This window comes from Thalia democratica, chromosome 5 (genome assembly GCF_965202585.1).
Source record: "Thalia democratica chromosome 5, ktThaDemo2.hap1.1, whole genome shotgun sequence".
Classification (NCBI taxonomy): domain Eukaryota; kingdom Metazoa; phylum Chordata; class Thaliacea; order Salpida; family Salpidae; genus Thalia; species Thalia democratica.
This window is the reverse complement of record NC_139169.1, coordinates 53,108,378-53,130,719: the sequence shown is the minus strand read 5'-3', so window position 1 is coordinate 53,130,719 and position 22,342 is coordinate 53,108,378. Positions and strand designations below refer to the sequence as shown.

The following is a 22,342-nucleotide window of genomic DNA, read 5'->3' as shown; positions in this document are numbered from 1 at the left end:
TTAAAATCCATCATCCCAACCAGATAATTCAACAGGAACTTTTTCATCTTCTTTTTCAAAGTCATCAAAATTTCTAATATCTACATTACTCATAATTTCTGGCACCCAAGGCGCATCCAACTGCTGAAGTTTTAAACTATCCCAATCGAACCCCTGGTAGTTTAAATTATAAATATATTATATTTTTTACTTAAGTTGATATATTTTTGCACATTATCGGTAAAATAATTATATAGTTAGTATAACAAAACAACCACTATTTTGTTATATTTGTAATGTATTTTTTTCCTCCTTAAACTAGACTTAAAATTCTATCTTTTAAAGTTGCATAAAAGATTTTTTTTAAATTTAACAACAATGTTCTAATAAATGTCTAAACTTTTATACTTTGTTTTTTTTAACTACTAAATTGATATCAGCATGTTAGATAAAATATCAAAACCAGGGTTTTTTCTAAACTTTTTCAAGTGGCGTAGTACTTTTTTTTTTCTGTCTTAAAGAGAGTCTTTCCTGTATTATTTTTTCTTAAACTTTAATAAAACCCTTAAGAAAATATATTATATATCTAATATTATGCTATATAACTTTTTATCATAATGTAAACAAAAATATGTATATTTAACTAAATAATTAATAATTATCGTCAATGTTTATTAATTTTTGTTTTTGTATTTAATTTTCTCAAAAGTTTATTTAAAAAATAGTATTTCGCTCAATGACCTTATCATTATGAATAAATCCATTTTTTTAACAAGTTGAATTTTAACTTCCTTTACATGTTATAAACAGTTTTTTTAGCTAAATTATTGAGTATTAGGTAATTTTATTTATAGAAGTTGAAATGCCACTTTAAATGAAATGATTTTAGAATTAAACATTACTGATGCAATTAAGTATCTTTAAAAAAATATTTATTTTTAATTAAACATCCATATAAAGAAAAAATTTAACTGTCACTATACTAATGTCGTGGCCGAATAGTTTAAAGGGAATGATCAGTTTTTAGTGGATAACAAGCATTGAAACTAGATAAATAAAACTATAATATAAACAATTATTATCAAAGTACCTTACAACATTAATTAATCAAAATTTTATTTGTAAAACTCACTTTCACCCTTTACGGGATCTTCAGTTACAATTTAAATCTTATCCAGATAGAACAATAAATAGAATGATTCTATTTGAATAAGATTTAAATTGTAACTGAAGATCCCTTAAAGGGTGAAACTGAACTTTACAAATGGAATTTTGATTAATTAATGTTGTATATTTGTCTCCTTATTTTCAAATAAGTTGAGAACTACTTTTGTTCAGATTAGAACCTCAAATATAAATCTATAAAAATATCATGGTAAAATAGTTCAAAATTCATCATTTATTGACTTAGTAATTTTTATTAGATAAAAACTTTGATCAACTTAATAAAATGTCTGCTTTACAAATAGGCTATAATTAAAAATGACATCACAGTTAAATTTTAGTTTAAAAAGTTTCATCTTAAGATTGAGTTTAGCATCAGAAAATAGTGAAACTTTCTAATGTTTACATACTTAAATATCAATATTCGGCATTTAAAACTTAGCAAAAAAGCTCAACCTAATCTATTAACATATATAAAGTTTCTGGTTAAAAAAAGTTTTTAGTGAGTAATCTGTAATATTTTTTATCATTTTTTCACGAGTTGCACAGGCTCCAGAAAACCAGTCAAAACACGCCTCTCGTCGAGACTAATTATGATTTATTTAATTGTTTATTGTATTTTCTTTTTAAGAAACCTTAAACTAATTAAAAAAAAAACTAATGGCAGACTTTTTTGAATAGTTAAAAACTGTTTTAAATGTTTAAGGTATTTCTTTGTTATCAAGTTTCATAGAAGGATCTATATTGAATGATTTAGGTGTATCTCTTCCTATAGTCATTTAATAACTAAATCGTTGTTATTATAACTTTAGTGTAAAAAAGTACTTTTATATTGTTTTCTATTTTTCTGCAAAGAAAATAGTTACTTAAAAAAATTTTTAGCAACTTTTTTAGCTAACGAGTTCTTTTCCGTTTGGTAACTCAATTAAACTTCTAGTAATTTTTTAAAAATTCTTTTCATAAGACGAAAATACAAATGGTTATATAAGTAAAGGTATACTATTTTTTAGTTGCGATCATTTAAAGTTCGATTATTGGAAACTTATTTATTTTAAAGTTGATCATTTTAAACTTCATCATTTTAAACTTTTTATTGTTGAAAGGGTAACAATCTATTTTATACTTTCTTTATTAAAAGATATAGTACTTTTTAGAGAACTTATAGTTTTTGCTTATCATATATAATAAACATACAAATTTCCTAAAAAATACTATATATTTTTATAAAGAAAGTATAAAATAAGCTTTTTCTAATTTAGAATTTTTACTTTAACTTTATTTAGTAAGATATTAAATGCTTAATAAAAAAAAAATAAACTGTAGTACATCGAAATAAAATAAAAACTAAATTAAACAACTTTTAAGTAAATTTATTAAACAACCAAGCCTAGGTTAAATTCAATGCAAAATATTTTTTTTAAGTTATAGTTTAACTTAGATTATAAAACAACAAAATTTTGTAAATTAAAGCTTAAATACTATTAAATGAGTCATTTGCTAAGACTTATAACATCATAAAAAAAACTAAATATTGTTCCAAATGTAGTTAAGTAACATGTAAATTTATAAGGTATTCTGTAAAATAAAATAAACAAAGTAGGAAAAAGTTTCGAGGAAAACCATTTTTTAAGTAAAAACAAACACAAACTGTAATATTTTTGAGAGAAATTTAGTTTTAGTTTCAATAATTTGTTATGCATAAAAAGATAAAAAGTTTAAATAATAAAATATATAACTATCAAGTTTAAAATGATCGAACTTGAAATGATTGCGAGTTAGAAAAGATCGGCTCTAGGATATATTTGATTGATACTGATTTATAGAGACAAAACAAAAACTTAATAGAATATATGAAGAATTAAAAAAGATCGTGTTAAATTAAACAATGATAAAGCATGTTTTTATTTCATAAACTTTATAAGAAATTAAAAAAGTAACAGCGAAAAAAAGTATAACTAGCTTATACTTTCGTTGAATTTATTACTTTTATACGCATGTTTTAATACGTACTAACAAATTCTAAATAAAAACGTATTCATATTTTTTAACTTAAAACATTCAGAACTTAGAAACCATACTAAAACTTAAACAAACTGTTAACATATTTCTTGATAATACTTTAACTAAAAAAGTCTAATTGTCATAGCTATTCAATAGCATTTTAGATTTTTTAAATATGTTAGTTGTTGCAACAAATTACCAATAGAAATACCTCGCAAGTTTTAGTAAAGTTTTATGAACATTTTGCTAAACAAAAATATTTATTTATAAGATTCTATTTAAAAGCTGAAGCAGAAATCTAGCACCGGTTTGTTTAAAAGTGGAAAACGTCATATTTTGTAGAACTTTAAAATTGCAAATTTACAGGTTTTAAATATTATATAATTTCAAACAACTACAGCAGTTTTTACTCCATTTAAGCTAAGCTATAGATAAGAAAGGTTTACAACATTTTTACCCTAGTTGTATCAATGTTTTTTTATTTGTAACTATCATTAATTTAAAACATATATTATAAAAAATTAATTGTTAAAAAGTTATTTTTCTTGAGCATATTAAACTAATACTTTTCTAACTTAACTTATTTTTACTCGATACGCTTCTAACTTGATAATTTTTATCTTAGTACGTCTCTAATTAAACTTTTCTATCTCAATAAGTACCTAACTGTTTTTATTTTCTAATATTGTTTTTCTAAGCCCTTACGTTTAAAAAAAGTTTAAATATTTTAAAGATAAATAAAACTTAAATGAGATTAAAGTTAATTTAGTACTAGAGTAAATTTAAGTTAGAACTAAATTAGAAATTATTTTTGTTTTGAATATAGAGGCCTTGAATAAAAAAACGTTAGATTCATGATGAGCTACTAAAAAATGTATAAACGTATCGAGTAAGAAAAAATCAGTTTAAAAACGTACTAGTTAGAGAAGACAAAATTAAGAAGATCGAGTTAAAAGTTTATCGCACTAGAAATGATCGAGTTAGAAATTTACAAAAGTTGAAACGTGCAAGATAAAAGTTTTGAATTCTAAATGATTAAATTAGTGAAAAAAAGTTTTAAATGATCAAAAAAAAAGTTTTTAAATTTTGAAACAGCTTATTATTTAAAACATTTGTTTCAATTAAAAATGTCTTGAAACTTGTATAATATTCCATCTTTACTTAAATCCTAGTACGCCGTATATGGCATATTTGCATTATTATATTTCAGCTAAAAGGGTCTTCAGAGCTCTAATCAACAATTAAAATAACATGAAGCACACAAATATACAGTAAGATTAAGTAGTGAGAAAGTAGGTAGTAATTAATTAGACATAATAACTATATATTTTCAAAGTAAATTTAAGGATAATTAGCTGGAAAAGTATGTTTTAAAAAAGTTGGTAAAAACACTTGTCAAAATTAATTGTTAAAAATAAAAAAATACTCAATAGTAAATAAATAAATAAAAACTTATGGTAGTAAAATAAACATAAAAAAGGTTAAACAACAGTTCATAAATTAGAATTAACAAGATCTAAAATGGGGGCTAATGAAGTTAGTTCTTTTCTTATGTTAAGTGGTTATACTCTCTCTGCTTCAGCAATGGCCATTCTTTCAAGACGAAAAATGGAACAATTATCTGTCTTTCTTGGTACTAAGCGGTTAATTTTATATAGCAATTGCAATTTAATTTCAGAGAACTGGATGTTATTTGATATAGCAAGTTTAGACAAGGCTGTCGCTTGAGATTTCTCGAGAATAATATGTGCTGTTGCCATCTTGCTTCAAAAGAAACTCCGGTTAAACCTATATTTCCTTATCCCTGACGATAGCTTTTTATATACCCTTAAAAAGGCATTCACCATTAAATTGTCAATTGAGCTTAGTTCTACAATTGCACATTTTATCCGATTTGCTTGCTTCTCATAAAATCTTTAAATGGCATCTTTTTCTAAACTAAATGGCAATAGCTATATAAAATTAACAGCTTAGTACCAAGAAAGACAGATAATTGTTCCATTTTTAGTCTTGAAAGAATGGCCATTGCTGAAGCAGAGAGAGTTTAACCACTTAACATAAGAAAAGAACTAACTTCATTAGCCCCCATTTTAGATCTTGTTAATTCTAATTTATGAACTGTTGTTTAACCTTTTTTATGTTTATTTTACTACCATAAGTTTTTATTTATTTATTTACTGTTGAGTATTTTTTTATTTTTAACAATTAATTTTGACAAGTGTTTTTACCAACTTTTTTAAAACATACTTTTCCAGCTAATTATCCTTAAATTTACTTTGAAAATATATAGTTATTATGTCTAATTAATTACTACCTACTTTCTCACTACTTAATCTTACTGTATATTTGTGTGCTTCATGTTATTTTAATTGTTGATTAGAGCTCTGAAGATCCTTTTAGGTGAAACATTGTCAGCTGAATAACAATCTGTTGAATAAGCTTTTGATAATTAAGCTCTCTAGTATTAAGCACTTTAATCCATACAGTTTTTTAACTTATTTATTTGTATTATACAAGGTTTATAACTATATTTAATGTAATTACAAAAACTGATATTATATCTTATTGATCAGTGTACTAAAACAACATAAGGCTTACCGAAAACCAGCGATGATTTTTAATCTCATTGATCCCACCCCTCAAATTACCAATTCTTTCCGACGGGTTCGTTCTACACAACCGTCGAATTAAGTTTTGTGCAGGTTTTTTTACTTTCCACTGAAATTAAATAAACTTTTTAAATTATTATTGAAAGTTAACTTATAGAATATTAAATAGAATATTTTAGATTCATTTAAACTTATTTTTTTATATTTAAAGCTTGTCTCTAATATTTTTGGTTTGGTTTGTTATTTAAAAAAAAAAACACAATGTGCTTATTTTACTATATACTTTTCTAAAACTACTTTAACTTGTTTTAGTTAGGAGTTTTGTAATTCAAACATCTTTAAAAATTTCGTATACAGACTTTAATCATAATGTTTATTAAAATCCTTATGGTGACCAAAAATTTGTTCATCTTTTTAACAATAAAATGAAAAGTATAAAGTTTATACAGTTTTAATACACAACTGTGTGTCATTAAACATTTTTTTGCTTAAAATAACTTAGAATGACAGTTAGAGTTTAAAGGGAAAATATCGAGTATATTTGATTAAAACGTAAATTAATGATACTATATATTTTAAATCTTGTTTGTCTTTATAATAAACTAAAAAATATTTTTAATTTTCATTAATCAGTTATCTTGCTTTATTTTAAGTTAGGGCTTTATAAAAAGTTAAACAAAAGTTAGTTCTTAAGACTATGTCATTATATAAAACGCATCAACGTAACTAAAACTGCTATGCATTTATTATGTTTGTAAACATCATAAGTGTACTTATTTTGTTTAAAAAATTACTGGAAAGTCTATTGCATCAATCCCCTTTAATATCAATCTGTAAGTTCTCATTGGATCAGAAGAAGTAAAAGGAGGATTTCCAGTTAGCATCTCAAACATAAGAATTCCAAATGCCCAGTAGTCGACTGCAAAATCATGTCCCTGAAATGCAGAATACTAGTTTGCAAAACTATTCATACGGTTTATTTAAACCAATTCAAACAAAATTGTTACCGAAGTGTTTTTAAAACTAAATGATCATATAAACAATTTAAGTTATCAAATATAGGATATACCTTAATAACTAGAATGTATAAAACATTACAAACATAAATTACAATTAAAAATTTATTTAAAAACTAAAAAACTACTCAAGGACAAAATAACTTATACAGATCTATTGAAAAATGTTTTGGAGCTGAGAATTTAAAATTTGTATACTTTTTTCATACAAAGTATATAATTTTTTTTTGTAAGTTTAGCATTTTTCAAAGCTTTTAATTGAGCTAGTTAAGTCTTAAAACTATATTATTTAATTTTTAAACAAAAATTATGAGTAATTTTAATTTATTTATACATTTTAGTAAGAAAATTATAGTTTTGTTAAACAACATTGATTTTTTTGTCAGAAGTCTTAAAGCCATATGTATATTTAAGAGCAAAAGTTTATAAATGTGAGATTTTTTTTTGACTTGATAAAACAGTTACTTAAGTAATAAGCTTTTGGATTTTAATTTAACAAAGCGTTATTAAATAACAGTAAAAATAAAATTTAGAAAAAAATAGTTAAGCTCCCAGACTAACTTTGTTCAAAACAACTTCAGGTGCTACATATTCTGGTGTTCCACAGAATGTAAACGTTTTATGACCATGATTTATTTTTTTAGCAAATCCAAAATCTACTAGTTTTACATAGCCTCTACTGTCTAACAAGACATTTTCAGGCTGTAAGAAAAAAAAAAAGGAATATTATGTGAAAAAAAACGAATGAAAAAACAGAAGTGAGTAAAGATGAACATAACTATCTTAAATTTGTTTATTAATTTATTACTATTAACAGTTTCGTGAACTAAAATATTTATAAAGCAAATGTATTTTATAATACTTCTTTAAAACACTTCACTTAGTGTTTATTATATGTTTAAAATAACTTATAAAAATTCTAAGCAGTATTTTAGAACTTTTTTATTTATGTACACATTCTATTTTATTATGATAAATAAAAAATAGCATTTTACGTATGGTAAAAATAATAAGTTAAATTCATACAATTTCAAATTCAAACTCACATTTTTTATTTTCATAAAAAATAAGCTTAACTTATTAGTCAAACAACTTTTATAATATGAAAAATAAAACTTATTAGAAAAATATTCTTAGATTTAGAGATAAGAATAATTATCCTGGTCTTTAAATTTATTTTAAATTATGTATTCTATAAATATGATAACTAAAACATGATTAAATAAATTAAATTAAAATATAATCTTAATTAATATATAAAAATAGCTTACAAATGAATAAAAATTAAGAAAAACTTATGTAGAACATGAAACAATTTATAAGTTTTACTACACTTTATTAAGACAAAAAAGTAAGTTTATTGTTTTCTACCTGGTAAAGTCTGTTGCTGTTGTTTACGACAATAAAATGGTTATGTTTATTTTCAGTTCGATTCAATTAATTATTTTATTCAAAGTGAAAAACTCTATAGAGCTTTAACATATTTTTTGTGTTATTTAAACTTAACTGCTGTTTTGTCGTTATTTTTATGTAACATATATAATTTGACTTTTGTTTTAAACTTTAAATTAAAATCATTTGAAAATGATGCAGTAAATAGTTTATTAACTTTTAAATCTCGGTAAATGATCCCTCTAACGTGGAGATAGTCGACTGCTTCAATGACACAAGCAGAATAAAACTTAGTTCTTTCTTCATCGAAACTGCCTTCATCGCGTAGTTTTGCCCACAGCTCCCCTCCTAAACAAGCCTCAAGCAGCATGTAGACATATCTTTTAAATAATATTGAAACTTAAGATTTAATACGTTTTTGTCAATATAATTCCAGGTTATAATTAAAACTATGATAGAGTATAATTATAACATATTCATTTTCTACTATAAAACAGCGACGTAGTTTGAACGAATTTTTATTTCTGTACTTTTTTAAAAAGTGCATTTAATACATGACTTTTGTAAAAAAAATCCTAAGATTTAGTTATTCCGAACTAAATTAGATCGAAAATATAAAAAAAAAGCACTAAACATAGTAAACTAATAACTTTTCTAATTTTTATTTATTTTTTCTATTTGAATAAAAATTCTATTTAGACTAGCCTCAGCATCTTATAAATCACTCTGAATTAACGTAGGCTTGGCAAAAATCGAAAGATGACTAACTAGTGCATTTCAAAAGTTCCATTTATACTTTTTGTAGAGTTTTTATCGGAGACAAACAGAACATCTGTTGATTAGGCTACGTTTCAAAGACATTTGTAAGCTTGAAGCGATGGGTGTAAAGTAAACACTGACCTTAATATATACTGATGATTGAATAGTATAGTTTATAGAACGACAATAAAATATTCTCAAAATGTTTGGTTCTAGGACCTAGTGCACGAAGAACCTTTCGGTTATCGAGTCGCACACCTATTGGATACCTTTTAACGTCTTGTCCAGGAATAGAGCTTTTAGAGGATTTTACCAAACTACATTCCTCCTTTTGCTAAACGCTTTTGGAAAAAAAGCTTATAAGCAAAGTGCACACGGTGTACATAAAGCAAGTGAAGAAACAAAATATAAAGAAGTAGGGTCGAAAGAATGAAGCTTTTTATATTCATTACACTCCTGTTTTTATAGATTTGCTATACTTTCTATCTGCTTTGTAAATGCCGCTATTTTGGTCCTGTTAGTATGCTACGCTAAGCTGATTTCGACTACCGGCGGACTATTTTATACACTTTTGTTGTTTTTATACGAACAATAAAAGGTTGTAAGCTATTTTTTACTAAAAAAATAATGTTATACATACAAATATTTAAGTACGATTGTAGTGTTGGTGCTCAATCAAAAACATAACAACGTTCTTCATCAAAAAAAAAGTTACTTAGAATATTAACAGCTTGTTATAAAATTTATAATTTAGTAATTTTAGAAAACTTTATATTTTTAAAGTTTTATAAGTACAAATTTTTTAAATATTTAAGCAAATATCAGCAACAGTATAACTAGATAGGTGGTTTTTAGTTTTATTATTTATTAAAAATAGTTGCATTAGAAAAGAAAGGAATATTAAAGCTTTAATTTAAAAAAACTAAACTATTATAAAATGTAACACGCTTTAAAATATTGTCATTACTTAAAGATTTCTAGTAACAGCAAAAATACTTTATGCTCACTACCGTACCTATGTTATATTGGCTTGGACAAATAAACTTTTTAAAACATTACAAATTTTAAAAACTACTAAAAGTTTATTGTAACTATTATTAATAAAAACTAATCATAAGTAAAACAAAGAATTATTAAAAATCTAACGTAGTTATAACTACCTAAGAGGTGATCGTTAATAAAAAAATATTAAAGTAGTTTTAGAGTAGAGACAATGCTCAGATGAAAATAATTGAACGCAATAAATTCCACATAATAATAAACTTATTAGCATTTAGATCAGTAGTCGTCAAGCTAATCAAAATCTGTGTACACCAAAATTCAAAAAATAAAATCGGTGCACCCTAAGATCTAATTTTAATAAGTGCCGCTAGTGGTGTTACTACGTAAACACTTTAACTAAGCATTTCTCCTTTAAAGTAATAACTCATTTTACATTATTTCAGTTTATATTTACATGCAAACCTTTTAACAACAAAAACTAGAATTTAACATTTGATCCTGTTTTTAATGAACCTTTCTATTTGGTTTACCTTGTTTGCACAATGATATTTTATTTATATGGCTTTGTCTTATATACTTATTAACTGAACACATCTCCGCAATCACTACAAAATTCTCAGTACAGTACTCTTAAAATGTTTTATTTATAAATTTATTCTCGCTTAAACTAAATAAACATTATTAAAAAAACTGGATGTTTTTTTTGTAGTCTAAAAATTTTGTGCACCTCTAAATGAGTTTTGTGTACCCTAAAAGTTTTGTACACTTCAAAATAATTTTCATGCACACTAGTGTGCTCCAGTGTACACCTTGACGACCACTGATTTAGATAATGTATTTAAATTGATTGTGAAAATGATATTTTGGTTACAATTTGTTAAAAAGCAAGTGAAAAATTTTTAGCAATAAAAGATAAAACAATTTTATTTAATGCTACTGATATTTTAGTATAAATCTAACATCTCGTTTAAAAAATTGCTTGAGTTTATTTTTATTTCCTTTAATACAATAGTTTTAGTTTTTTACAGTTAAATATGGTAGTAAATACTACGTTTTATAAATATTTTGAATTATTTACAAAAAAAAATTCAGTTATTTTTGTTAGTAATATTTTATTTAAATAATTTATAAAAAACGTCTTTACTCAAATTTTATTCTTTTTGAAAAAAAATACGGTTTACAGAACTAAAGTATTATTTTTTCTTTAGCTGAACAACTTCAAACATATTTTATATTAAAACTACGATTAAAGAAAATTATTTGTTTCTGAGTAAGCAGCATTTGCTGAACAAATACTTAAAAGTAATAAGCATTTAAAAGCATATTTAACTCTTTTTAAACTTATGTAAAAATTTTAGACGAAAGTTATTTTTAGCAAACGTTAAAGCTCATAAAATATTTCTATTAGTTTTAGTCTAAAACATGTACTAAGTTTAGTTTTATTTTATTCTGTATTCATACAAGTTTATGTGTAAAAAAAAGTAAATACCTTTTAGAATTTCTAAACCTTTTGAGTTTATTTTTATTATTATTTAATTTAAAAGATAAGCAATTAACAATTTACCTATCATCTCTAAAAGTTTTGAACAGTTGCACAATAAACGGATGATCTGCATCTCTCATTATTAGTTTCTCTGAAAATATATGGGCTTCTTGCTTAGTTTCCAATATGTGTACCTTTTTAAATCTTAGTTTTGATAAAAGCTCCATGAAGCAAAGTTTATAGATAATTTAAAAAGCTTTGCACATAAGTTTCAAGAATTAATGATAAACTTGGTTAATCAAAAAAGACTTCTTTACGCATTGAAATATTCTTAGAACTCAAAACAAAAATTTTTTAGATATTAAAACTAAGAGTTTATACCAAACAAGCTATTGCTATTGCATGTTTGGTATGAAAAAAACTACAAAATAAAAAATGAGTACTTATATCTATATATGATAATTCAAAGTAATTTTAGTTCTAACTTTTTTCATGCATTTAAGAGCAAAAGTTTGTTCTGGTTTTAACTTGTTTCTACATAACTCAACTCTACCGAATCCTCCTACGCCTAACACACCAATAAATTCTAAATCTTCTAGTTTCACATCTTCAAGTGAAGATCTTGTCTTTTTTTTTGGCATTTCAATGGTAGCTACACTAATAGTTCTTGAAGACGAGCTTCGAGAGTTTCGGTTAGATGTTCGTGATAACGACGTCACTAGTCCTGTTTCTATGTATTCCTAAAGGATATAAACTTACTACTTTTTAATCAACAGCTTTTAACAAACTTTAACTTATCACGTGAATAGTTTACGAAAATTGATACATTCAAGGATATACGTTAACCACTTTACTTGCTAAAGAATTAAACTTTTAACTGGATTTCCATTAAGATTAAATTAATAAATCTTATCTGTAACCGATGGGTGCTAAGAAAAAGTAATAATTAAGAAAAAATTCAATTTCCTGTGTTTTAAAAAAGCCGATAAAATGTAATATTTCTATAACGTGACTAGTATGTTTTTATTCAAAATCATGTTGAGGGTTTCACGTTAAAATAGGAAAATATTTCATTTTTGCATTCATATTTTTTTTTTAGAATTCTTTTTACGAGTTTTGGAAATCTTAATTTTTTTAACATAAAACTCATTATTTTTGTTGAATATTATCATGTAAAACTTTGTTTTTATCTAGATGAAGTTATTTTTTAGGGCAAATAACGGTTTACTTAATTAATTTCTGCCATTTTCTAAATATATATACATATATGTAATGCAATTTTCAAAAGTGCCATTAGGTAGACTTTAGATCTACAAGTGCCTTATTTAGAACATATTTTAGCACAGGATTTTCCAAAGGGGGCGATATCATTCTTTTTTTGGAGACTTAAGTACGTCGGGGTAAATAAGTAGTAAGGAAGCAATTTAAAAATTTTGAGCAGTTATAGAATTGTTACAAAAACTATCTTACAAAAGATATTCTTGGGTTTTCATGAAGAAAAAAAAATGATGGATATGACGGGAGATTTGAAACTAGCATTAAATATTTTTGGGTTTATAGTGAAGAGTAAAAAATATGAAATACAATTGACAAAAAGTTTGAAATTTGCACTACTTACTTTTTAATTCACTACCAAGGAGGCGATTATGAAAATGAGTTTGAGAACCCCTGTTTTAGCAGAACTAGTATGATGTAACTAAAAACTATTACAAATGATAAAAAAAACTAATAAAAATATTTTCATAACCGGAAAATAGAAGTTATTTAGTTTTACAGGTTAATTAAAGTTTTACAAAAAAAGTTACAAAATTATTACAAATTTTGAATTTGTTTAGATAAAATTTAAATCCTTATTTTTTTATAGCTCAACACAAGTAATCCAACTATTAGCTTCACACTTTTAAAATTCATTTAAAAAAGCAATAGTTTTTAATTGACCTTACTGAAAAATAAAACGCTGTTAAATATTGTTAAAATTTATAACAACTATTAGAAAGTATATTGTTATAGTTACTGATCGAGAAAATATAACTAACTTGTAATATATAAATACTTATGACTTAAAACTTTACCTTGTCAGCAAGATTTCCAATAAGTTGCAAGAAAGCTTCTTTGTCAAGAGTTTGACACCTAACCTCATTTGATAATGCTATTACATTTGAACTCCGTAAACCTTTGAAAATAATATTGTTATATAATGCATAAACTATTTAGCAACTAATAGAAACAACTAAAACAATAAAACATATAAAAGTAGTACTCATTTTAGATTCTTGACAATAAATTTTAAGATAAGTTTACACTAAAGAAAAAGTTTAGTTCGGATTTTCTAGAAAATAAGCTAAGAAATATTCAGTATTGATATACCTATTTATTTTAGAATATATATAATCTCAAATTATTTAGAATAGTTCTGAAATTTATTTTTTCGAACGTTTTAATATCACATAACTGTTTATTTTTTATCAGCTTGGGTGGTTCTTTAAAACATATATTTTTCAAATGTTTTTACATCAACACCTTTTTTAATGCAAATAAATATACACCAACCACCATTGGTTTCAATATTTTGAATGTATATGTACAGTATTTAGGTAAAATAGTTGCGTTTAATTCAATAATGGTTTTAAATTCAAAAGTTATTCAATTCTAGGTTAAAAAGAGTACTTTGCTTGTTTGGTTTTTCCAAATAACAGTCAATAACTGATGATCTACTATGGTATTTGTCAATTTTTTCGAAAACTGTGCACAGTAAGTTACTGGAATATAAATTATGACCACATTAGACTATAAAAAACATATAATTTCAACAAAATCACTATTTTTATATGATTTTAGTGTTCAAATAACGTGTTTAGAGTTGTTAATTAATGTTAGAATTAGCTTTATATAGTATAGTTTAGACAAAATAATAGTATTAACATTGGTATTTATATATTTTACGTGAAAAGCAAAATAGTTTATATCCAAAATACTATGCAGTTGCACATTGTAAGAACCATCGGTCTATTATACAATTCAAAACTGATTAAAATAATAGAAAGTTAATGTTTTACGACCAATCTATTATGTAGTAAAGACATCAAGTGGTATACAGTGTCATTCTATTTTTTAAAACACGCAAGAAGTACTACAACTATCGCATAGATGTATTCTGATACTCTAAAAACTTGTCAATGAAGGTTTTAAAACACTAAAACTTATTGATTAAAACAGTGAATCATTGTTAGCTTCTCAAAAATTAGTAAGCTATTACGAGTAAATTTTCTTATATTTGAGTCGCATTAAGCAGAAACTACTAGATTTTCAGATAAAATTATCAGAATATTAAACAGTAATAAGTTCAACATACAAGAAAGTTGGAAGTTATAAACCTAGAAATATAACCAAGTTTCGTCACATGTTGCAAGTTTGATTAACTTTTGTCTCATCGTCATAACCATAAGAGTAAAAAACCTCTTTGTTAAATTTGAACCATTGATAGAATGAAGTTTTTTTTTTGGTTTGACCAATACTTTTAACTTTAAGAAAATATCTGACAATTTTAGAGGCTTTCTGATGATAGTTAAAAACATTACTACTAGTAAAAAGCTGTTAAAGGCAAAAAACTTATTTTTGTAATTTTTCATTAAAATTGACAATTTCAAAGAAGACATTGAGTTGTGATAATTTAGTTACGTTAATTTTTCTGACTGCCTAAAAACGTACACTTTAATGTGAAAGTATTTATTCACGTTTAGTTTAATAAATCAACAGTTTTTCGTGACTATTTATGCTCCATAAGTCCTAATAAGGACAAAACTAGGTCGCAGAACATCGCATGGATTGTTGTTGATAATCGTGAGGTTCAGTTTAATGTTTATTATTAAATTATAAACAAATAGCTTAAGAGTTTTTATGAATATATTTTGCTTTTTATTTTTATATATATAAGTATTTAAAACTCTTTAAAGAGTTACAGCTAAACTTAAAATTTTAGAAATTATTCAATACCTAAAATCTTTATATTGCACACTTTTTAAAACTCACTTTAATTGATGTTTGTTTTATTTTTTAATACAGTTTGAAGCTTGCTAAGAACTAAAATGAATATTTTACAAAAAAGCTTTAATAGAGGAAAACAAGTCTTAGATGGTAATTAAATACAAAGAAAATGTACAAGTAGCAGTTCTTGCAATTCAAAATGAGTTATATTTAATTATACCAAACTGTTTTATTTTTATTTAAAAGGGTTGAAATTTGTAGATAACAATGCGTGCTAAATGTATTTGTAGATTATCAGACAATTATTGCTATTTTTTAGCTAAAAACTTCCGTTCCCTTAAATAAAACAAATTTAGTTCATATAGCTATACAATGCGACCTTATGTTAGAAAAACTGTACGAAGTATGTTGAAACTTTTTAGTTTTTTTTAATGAACTATTAAAAAATCACTAAAAGAAAAAACTTTGTAAGATATTAATATTTTTAGTAAAGTATATCAATAGAATTATAAAAATGTTCCTATTAAAAATAAGTACTTGTTAATTTTCCTAATTTTAGAAATACTTTTTTATAAAGTTTAACTTCATTAAAAAGTATTTCAAGTGATAGTACACAAAAAAAAACTTCAAGCAATTTAAAAAATTATAATCTAAAACTTAATTGTTAAACTTTTTTGTATAGTAAACTATCTATCAGTGCGTTTTATCTTTTAGCAGTACATAAAAACGTTTACCACTTTCACTTCTCAATGCTTTTTCTCCAAAGTAATCCCCTTTTCCTAAATTTCTAACTGATCTTTCATTCTGACCCTCTTTTACTGTTATCTCAACTTCACCTTTTTGTATCACGTAGAAAGTTTTACCTCGTGTACCTTGTCTAGAAATTTATTGTATATAGTTTCAAAGGAAATAAAGTATTTAAGAAAGTTTATGTTTGTTAGAGTGTTTAAGACTTTTTTTTGCATTTGTTTAAATTTTGACATTGAAAATTGTCTTACTTTTTACAACTAAGTTAAAAAGCAGTTAAAAAGTAATTGTTTAGAAAATATCGTAATACAGTAATATTATGATTGTTATTGACTATAAGAACTCAAGAAATTTAAAAAAAGTTGTATAAAGATAACCGATATGAGTTTTATAACATGTTTTTTCATAAGAATAACCAATAGGTTTAATTCCGAAAACCGAAAGGTTTTTTCGTATACCAGCTTCTTAGACCAATTTTTTAGCGTATATTTTATCGTTCAGTAATACTGTCATTATTGTACAATAAAATCCATTTCTTTATGCAGAAATACACTTATAAAAATTAATAAGTTTAATTTTGTTAATTAGTATTTTACTTTTGTTTATCTTTTTTAACGCTAGTTTAAACTTGTTTGATATACACCTAACTAATTGCCTTGAAACAAAAATAAAATATCAAGTATGAGAACTTTCAAAAAATTAGATTTTTTTTTTATAGCTAATATTAACAACAGCAGTTTTTGTAACAACAAGTAATTAAAAACAAACAAAGGACAATGCTATATATTTTATTAGTTTGTATCTATAAAATGTATAGAAAGCTTTCAGCTACATAATCTTCATACAAATATTACAAAATAAGTATTAAAAAGTGTTAATTTTTTTATTAAAAAACATCATTATTTAATGATTTTTCTTTAAAAAAAATCTAAATGAAAATGTGAACTACTATCATTAAATATTTACAAATAGGTGCTTTTATTTTTATTAAACTGTTTTAGGTATAAGTTTTATTTTGTACTACATTTCATTTGATATAAAACTAGTGACTGAAAAAATAATCTAACTCTATTTAAAAATTCTATGCTAAAATTCTACATATATTTCTGTAAGAAAAAGCAAATTACTGATGATTTTTAACTAAACAAGACAACTTATTATTGTCGTAAATATACTAAACTATTTTACTTTTAGAATAACTGTTTTTGTATGCACATACTTTATTCGGCTAATTTATTTGCGTACCAAAACATATGATTTGGTTTTCCGAGGGCATGCTTGTATATGTCTTTAAGGTTTTACAAACTATAACGTTATCTGTGATACCTTATTTTTAAAAGCAGTTTAAATTTACAAGTCATGAAAAAAGGCAGAATAACTTTTGGCTTAAAAAATGTTATTTTCTTAAAGATAAAATATTTTAAAGTATAAGTTTAAATGAAGGTAAAAAATATTTTTACTTGTTTTAAAAAGTAGAATCAGGCGTTTAGCGTCTATTAATTTCAATTATAAAAAGTGTGTTTAAAAAACTTTCAAAAAACCACATTAACATAATTTGTACTAAAGTTAGAATCATAAAAGAATTAAACACATTGTAAATTAACAGTTTAAAACAATTTATGAAACAAGTCGCATTGTTTAATTCTATAAAAGTTCTTTAAAAAAACACAATATTTATCAAAAATACTAAACTTGTGTAAGTCATATTTGTAATTATTTGAATATACTTCTTTAATTACTGATTTCTCTGTTCTGTTTTGACGTTTGATAAATAATTTAACTACTGTAGTAATTGTAAGTATTATATATTAGTCTAAGATATTTTATCTTTCTTTATTTGTTTAAATACCGTAAAGGTTGTGTAATGTGATTATCAGTTTTGTCGTACAATATGTACAACTTAAACTTATTTTTGAAATAAGATATTTTTTCATTTTAAACAGTATTAAAGCTATTTTTTTAACAAACTACAGTAACTTAGTCTACGAATAAAACGAAGAGTCAGGTACGTACTTTAACTCATTGTTAAGTGTATGAAAAACATGATAAAACTTATTAAATAAAGACAAGTTCACATAAAAATGCTTGTTTAATAAATATATACTTTTCACATGAAAAAATATTTAATAAAAAAATTCTTATTATAAATTCAACAAAATAGTTTTTTAACATTAAAAGTTCTCTGAGTTTAGTACCATATATTGTTTTATTTTTGAAAGTTCCAAATAATCTTAACTAAAGTGTTATAAGTTAGAAGCTATTTTTGCTACAAGACTTAACTTAAAAAACTATTACAACATTGTATTTAAAAATTTGTGTAATTAACTTTTGGTTAGTTTATAAACAAACAGAATCAAATTAGTAAGACATAATGGTTTTTTTGTAATTGAACAGTAAAAACTAATGAAATAAAAAAATTCCAAAACTAAATTAAAGACGAAGTAATTATTTTAATAAAAAACTGTTTGTTGTAAATTATTGTTATTAAAGTGATAATATTATCGATAATAAGGATATATTAATTACTCCAAACAAATAAACTTAATAGTCCCAAAGTAAATTAAGAAAGCATTTTTGACATACTTGTTCGACTAGTACAGTTCGTAGGAAGAATAACAATTACTAAAGTAACTACTTTTTTAGAACAACTTCTTGAAAAAATAGTAATAATTTTTTTGAATACAAAATAAAAAATATTATAAAGAAAGTTAATCATATTTAAAAGAATAAGCTATCTAGAAAACAAGTTTATATAATCGGAAAAAAAATATCTACTAATAAGCTGCAGACATACAAAGTTTGTACCTATATCTCGATCAAGAGCTAATAAAAGTTAGTATTTATACTGCTCTTCAGAAATTTATAAGTTACACAAGACTAATCAGAAACATACTAATCGATCTCTCAATTATCTATTTTTGAAATATAGTATTTCAAAATGGCAGTTTGTTCTACAAAAAACCTATTAGAACTATAAATGGTTAAAAAACTCAGCATCAATTGAAAATAATGCACTGCACCGTGTTATATTCGATTGCAAGTGCTAAAGAAAAACAGAACAATTTTTCAAACGCTTTACTGATGATACTGTCTTTTCGTCTGAGACAATGAGAATTACATAAATGTTAAAAGTATAATAAAATTTAAAAAAAAGTTTAAACTTGTCTTTGAAGAGATTACAACTATAATTGGTAGTGACCGGTTTGAATTATTAAATGTCAACAACATTATTGACGAAACAGAAAAAGGTGGCTTTTTTGTATAAATATTATTCATATATAGCATCATAGAACCATTTGGACAAAAACTTGTGTTTGTAAGTAAAAATTCACACGATCCATTTACGAATCAACCAAATTTGAATTGAATGTTCCAAAATTAAAAAAAATTTAAATGTAAATAGAGAATTTTTGAAGTTTTTTGATTACTATATAAAAGGTCTATGCCAATTTTTTGTTTTAATACTTTTCGTGTCACTAAAGTTTAAGCTTTTTAATATTTAAATAAATAAACTTAAGTAAATATTTCAAGAAAAGCTAGTACTTGTTGTAAGGAAAATAGTTATAAACATGAAATTTACCCATTAATCTTTCTTTTAGTATTAATATCATTATTAATACATTTAAGTACATCATTTTAAAGTGTTAAAAACCTTTAAAAACTGGAACGTGGCTTCTAAATTCAAATAAAAATACCTGATGATATAATGTCCCTTTTTGTAAACGTCTTCATCTAAAGCGTCCGCTATCTTCACGAGCTTTCTTTCTGGCAATGTGCGGAACAGTGGTACTTTTTTTAAAGCCTTTAAAACATAAGTCATGAGTTTTTAGATTATCCAGTATGTCTACGGTTGAGCTAATAGATTAAGAAAACTTAACTCAAGTTCAAAACTTATTTACATTTAGAAATTATTAATTGAATATTTAATTGTGCTAGATATATTAAAATTATAGAATATGAAATTTATCAGTACTACAATGTATTGAACTTTATTGTTTTAGAGTTATTTAAAAAGCATTGAATAAATGTAGAACAATTAAAAGTAGAATTTTACTCAAGTTTATTTTTAGATCAAAATGATACTATATTTAGACTATTTTTTTAATTTAAGTTTTATGTTTAACGTAGAGATTCAAAACGATTTGAATTTAGGTTTAATCGAAAGATAAAGTATAAGAATTTGAAATGATTAAAGTATAGTCCTTATTATAATTTTTAAACCTCTGTAAGTTCAGTTTGTTTTACGTTAGCAGATGTCATCATGATAGTTTGATAAATTTTTCTTTCAAGCTGCCATAGTTTAGAAGTTGATGTTGACGTAACAGTGGCTGTTCTACTACAATCATACAAAATTGCTAGCTCACCAAACACAGAACCAGCTTTTATTTGACCTAGTGGAATTGATCCCTATAATAACATACATATCAGTAATTTTTTATAAAATACAAACTTTATGATTTATCTTAAGAAAGTTTGCAAAAGTTTTAACTTGGAGAACACTTAAAGAAAAAATGGTAAGTTTAAAATAAAAATTTAGTTCATGATGACGTAATGAAAACAATAAAACGACCAAAGCAGAACTTTAGATTTACTATATACATTAAAACAAAGTTTATTAAACTTAATTCAACTGTGTTTAATGAAATAGAAGTTATACTAGTTGTGAACTAAAATTAAATTAAAGTCTTTTATTTAATCACATAACGGTAAGTGCTAGCTAAAAAGCAAAAACTTATTTTTTTAGACAAAATTCTTCTACTTAATAAACAATATTTAAACTACAAAACTAAATACAAAATATAATTTTAGTTTTAGACTGTCATGCTAATAATCTTACACTCGTAATCGTTCTATAAAATATTTTATATGAAAAAGCTTACTTGCGAAACATCTAATAAGCCCGATTCAAGAATGTACAATCGATCACCAACATCCCCTTCTTTTATAATAACACTGTTTGAGGAATCTTTTACTACTTTCATGTAGTCAATCATTCCCTCCACTTGTTCGTGTGATAAATGCATTAAGAACTCGTTGTTGTTGATAGCCTAAAGCAAATTTATTTTTTTAGTACGCTATCTTAATAGATCTAAAAAGTTTATATGGAAGTACTAGTCTGTAAAAAAATAAACAAGTGAATTTTCGTAGTATGTATGTACAACACAATAACGGTGTTTATTATGGAAGCCGATCATTTCTAACCCGCGTTCATTGCTAACCTGATCATTTCTACCCCGATAAATTCTTACCCGAACATTTCTAACCCAATTACTTCTAACACGATCATTTATAACCCGATTACTTCTAACCCGATTACTTCTAACCCGATCATTTCTAACCCAACTGTTTCTAACCCGATCATATCTATACCGATCATTTCAAACCTGGTCTAATCTGATCAATTCTAACCCGATCATATCTAGCCCGATCACTTCTAACCCGATCATTTCTAACCTGATCAGTATACTTTTTATTTTATATTAGATTTCTTTATTTACAATATGTTTTCAAGATAAACTAAACTTTACAAAAGTGTTCATTTTAAACTGATGTTTTTTGTCTTAAACAAAACTTAGTGTTAATATTTTTCAACGCAAAATATCATTTTAATAGTAGTTTCAAATCAAGTTATTATACTTTCAATTTTTTATTTTTTGACTTTTTTCTTTATATCAATCTGCTAAAATCAAACTTTTTTTTTATAAGATTTACTACACGACAATCATTCTAAAAAAGGAGAAATTAGAGTCTTCTTGCTTAACATTTTTTTTCTATTTCAAAATAATTGTCGTATTTAAAAAACTATTTATAAACTTTTAAAAAGTTCTGTTTTGTAGGGTTCTTGAAGTAAGTTGTTATAATTCTATTTAAGTTGAATATTCTTCTCAATTATTTAACTAGAATATTTTTAACGTTAAACGTTTTTTTTAAGTTAAATCTTTACGAATGTAATTGTCAGACACAAGGATGTTCATATTGCAGTCTAAAAGCTATGCTGCAAGTTTACTGCAAACGTTGTACAGTTGTTGAGTAATCTATTACTACATTGCAGTCATTACTTTCCATTTTCAGCTTAAAAACATCCTTGTGTCTAAAAACATTTGTTCTACAACTTGCACAGACCTAGTTAGACAATGTTGAATTAAACATTACGTGAGCCTGAACTTTTTTGTTTTATTTAACAAAAAATCATATTTTTGAGATAC

At 24.4% G+C, this 22,342-nt stretch overlaps 1 protein-coding gene across 1 annotated transcript; it reads right to left on the bottom strand.

The window, feature by feature from the left end:
• LOC145837132 (cGMP-dependent protein kinase 1-like) lies at positions 1-21,187 on the bottom strand. The gene is made up of 12 exons (XM_082944899.1): positions 21,017-21,187; positions 20,358-20,543; positions 19,832-19,938; positions 16,124-16,266; positions 13,478-13,578; positions 11,891-12,145; positions 11,487-11,599; positions 8,379-8,541; positions 7,331-7,471; positions 6,548-6,688; positions 5,743-5,862; positions 1-153 (listed from the first exon to the last, which is right to left on the bottom strand). Exons 1-12 carry the CDS (start codon positions 21,158-21,160, stop codon positions 1-3), a joined length of 1,767 nt encoding a protein of 588 aa, XP_082801025.1. The 5' UTR covers positions 21,161-21,187.
• Between the last annotated feature and the right edge of the window lie 1,155 nt (positions 21,188-22,342).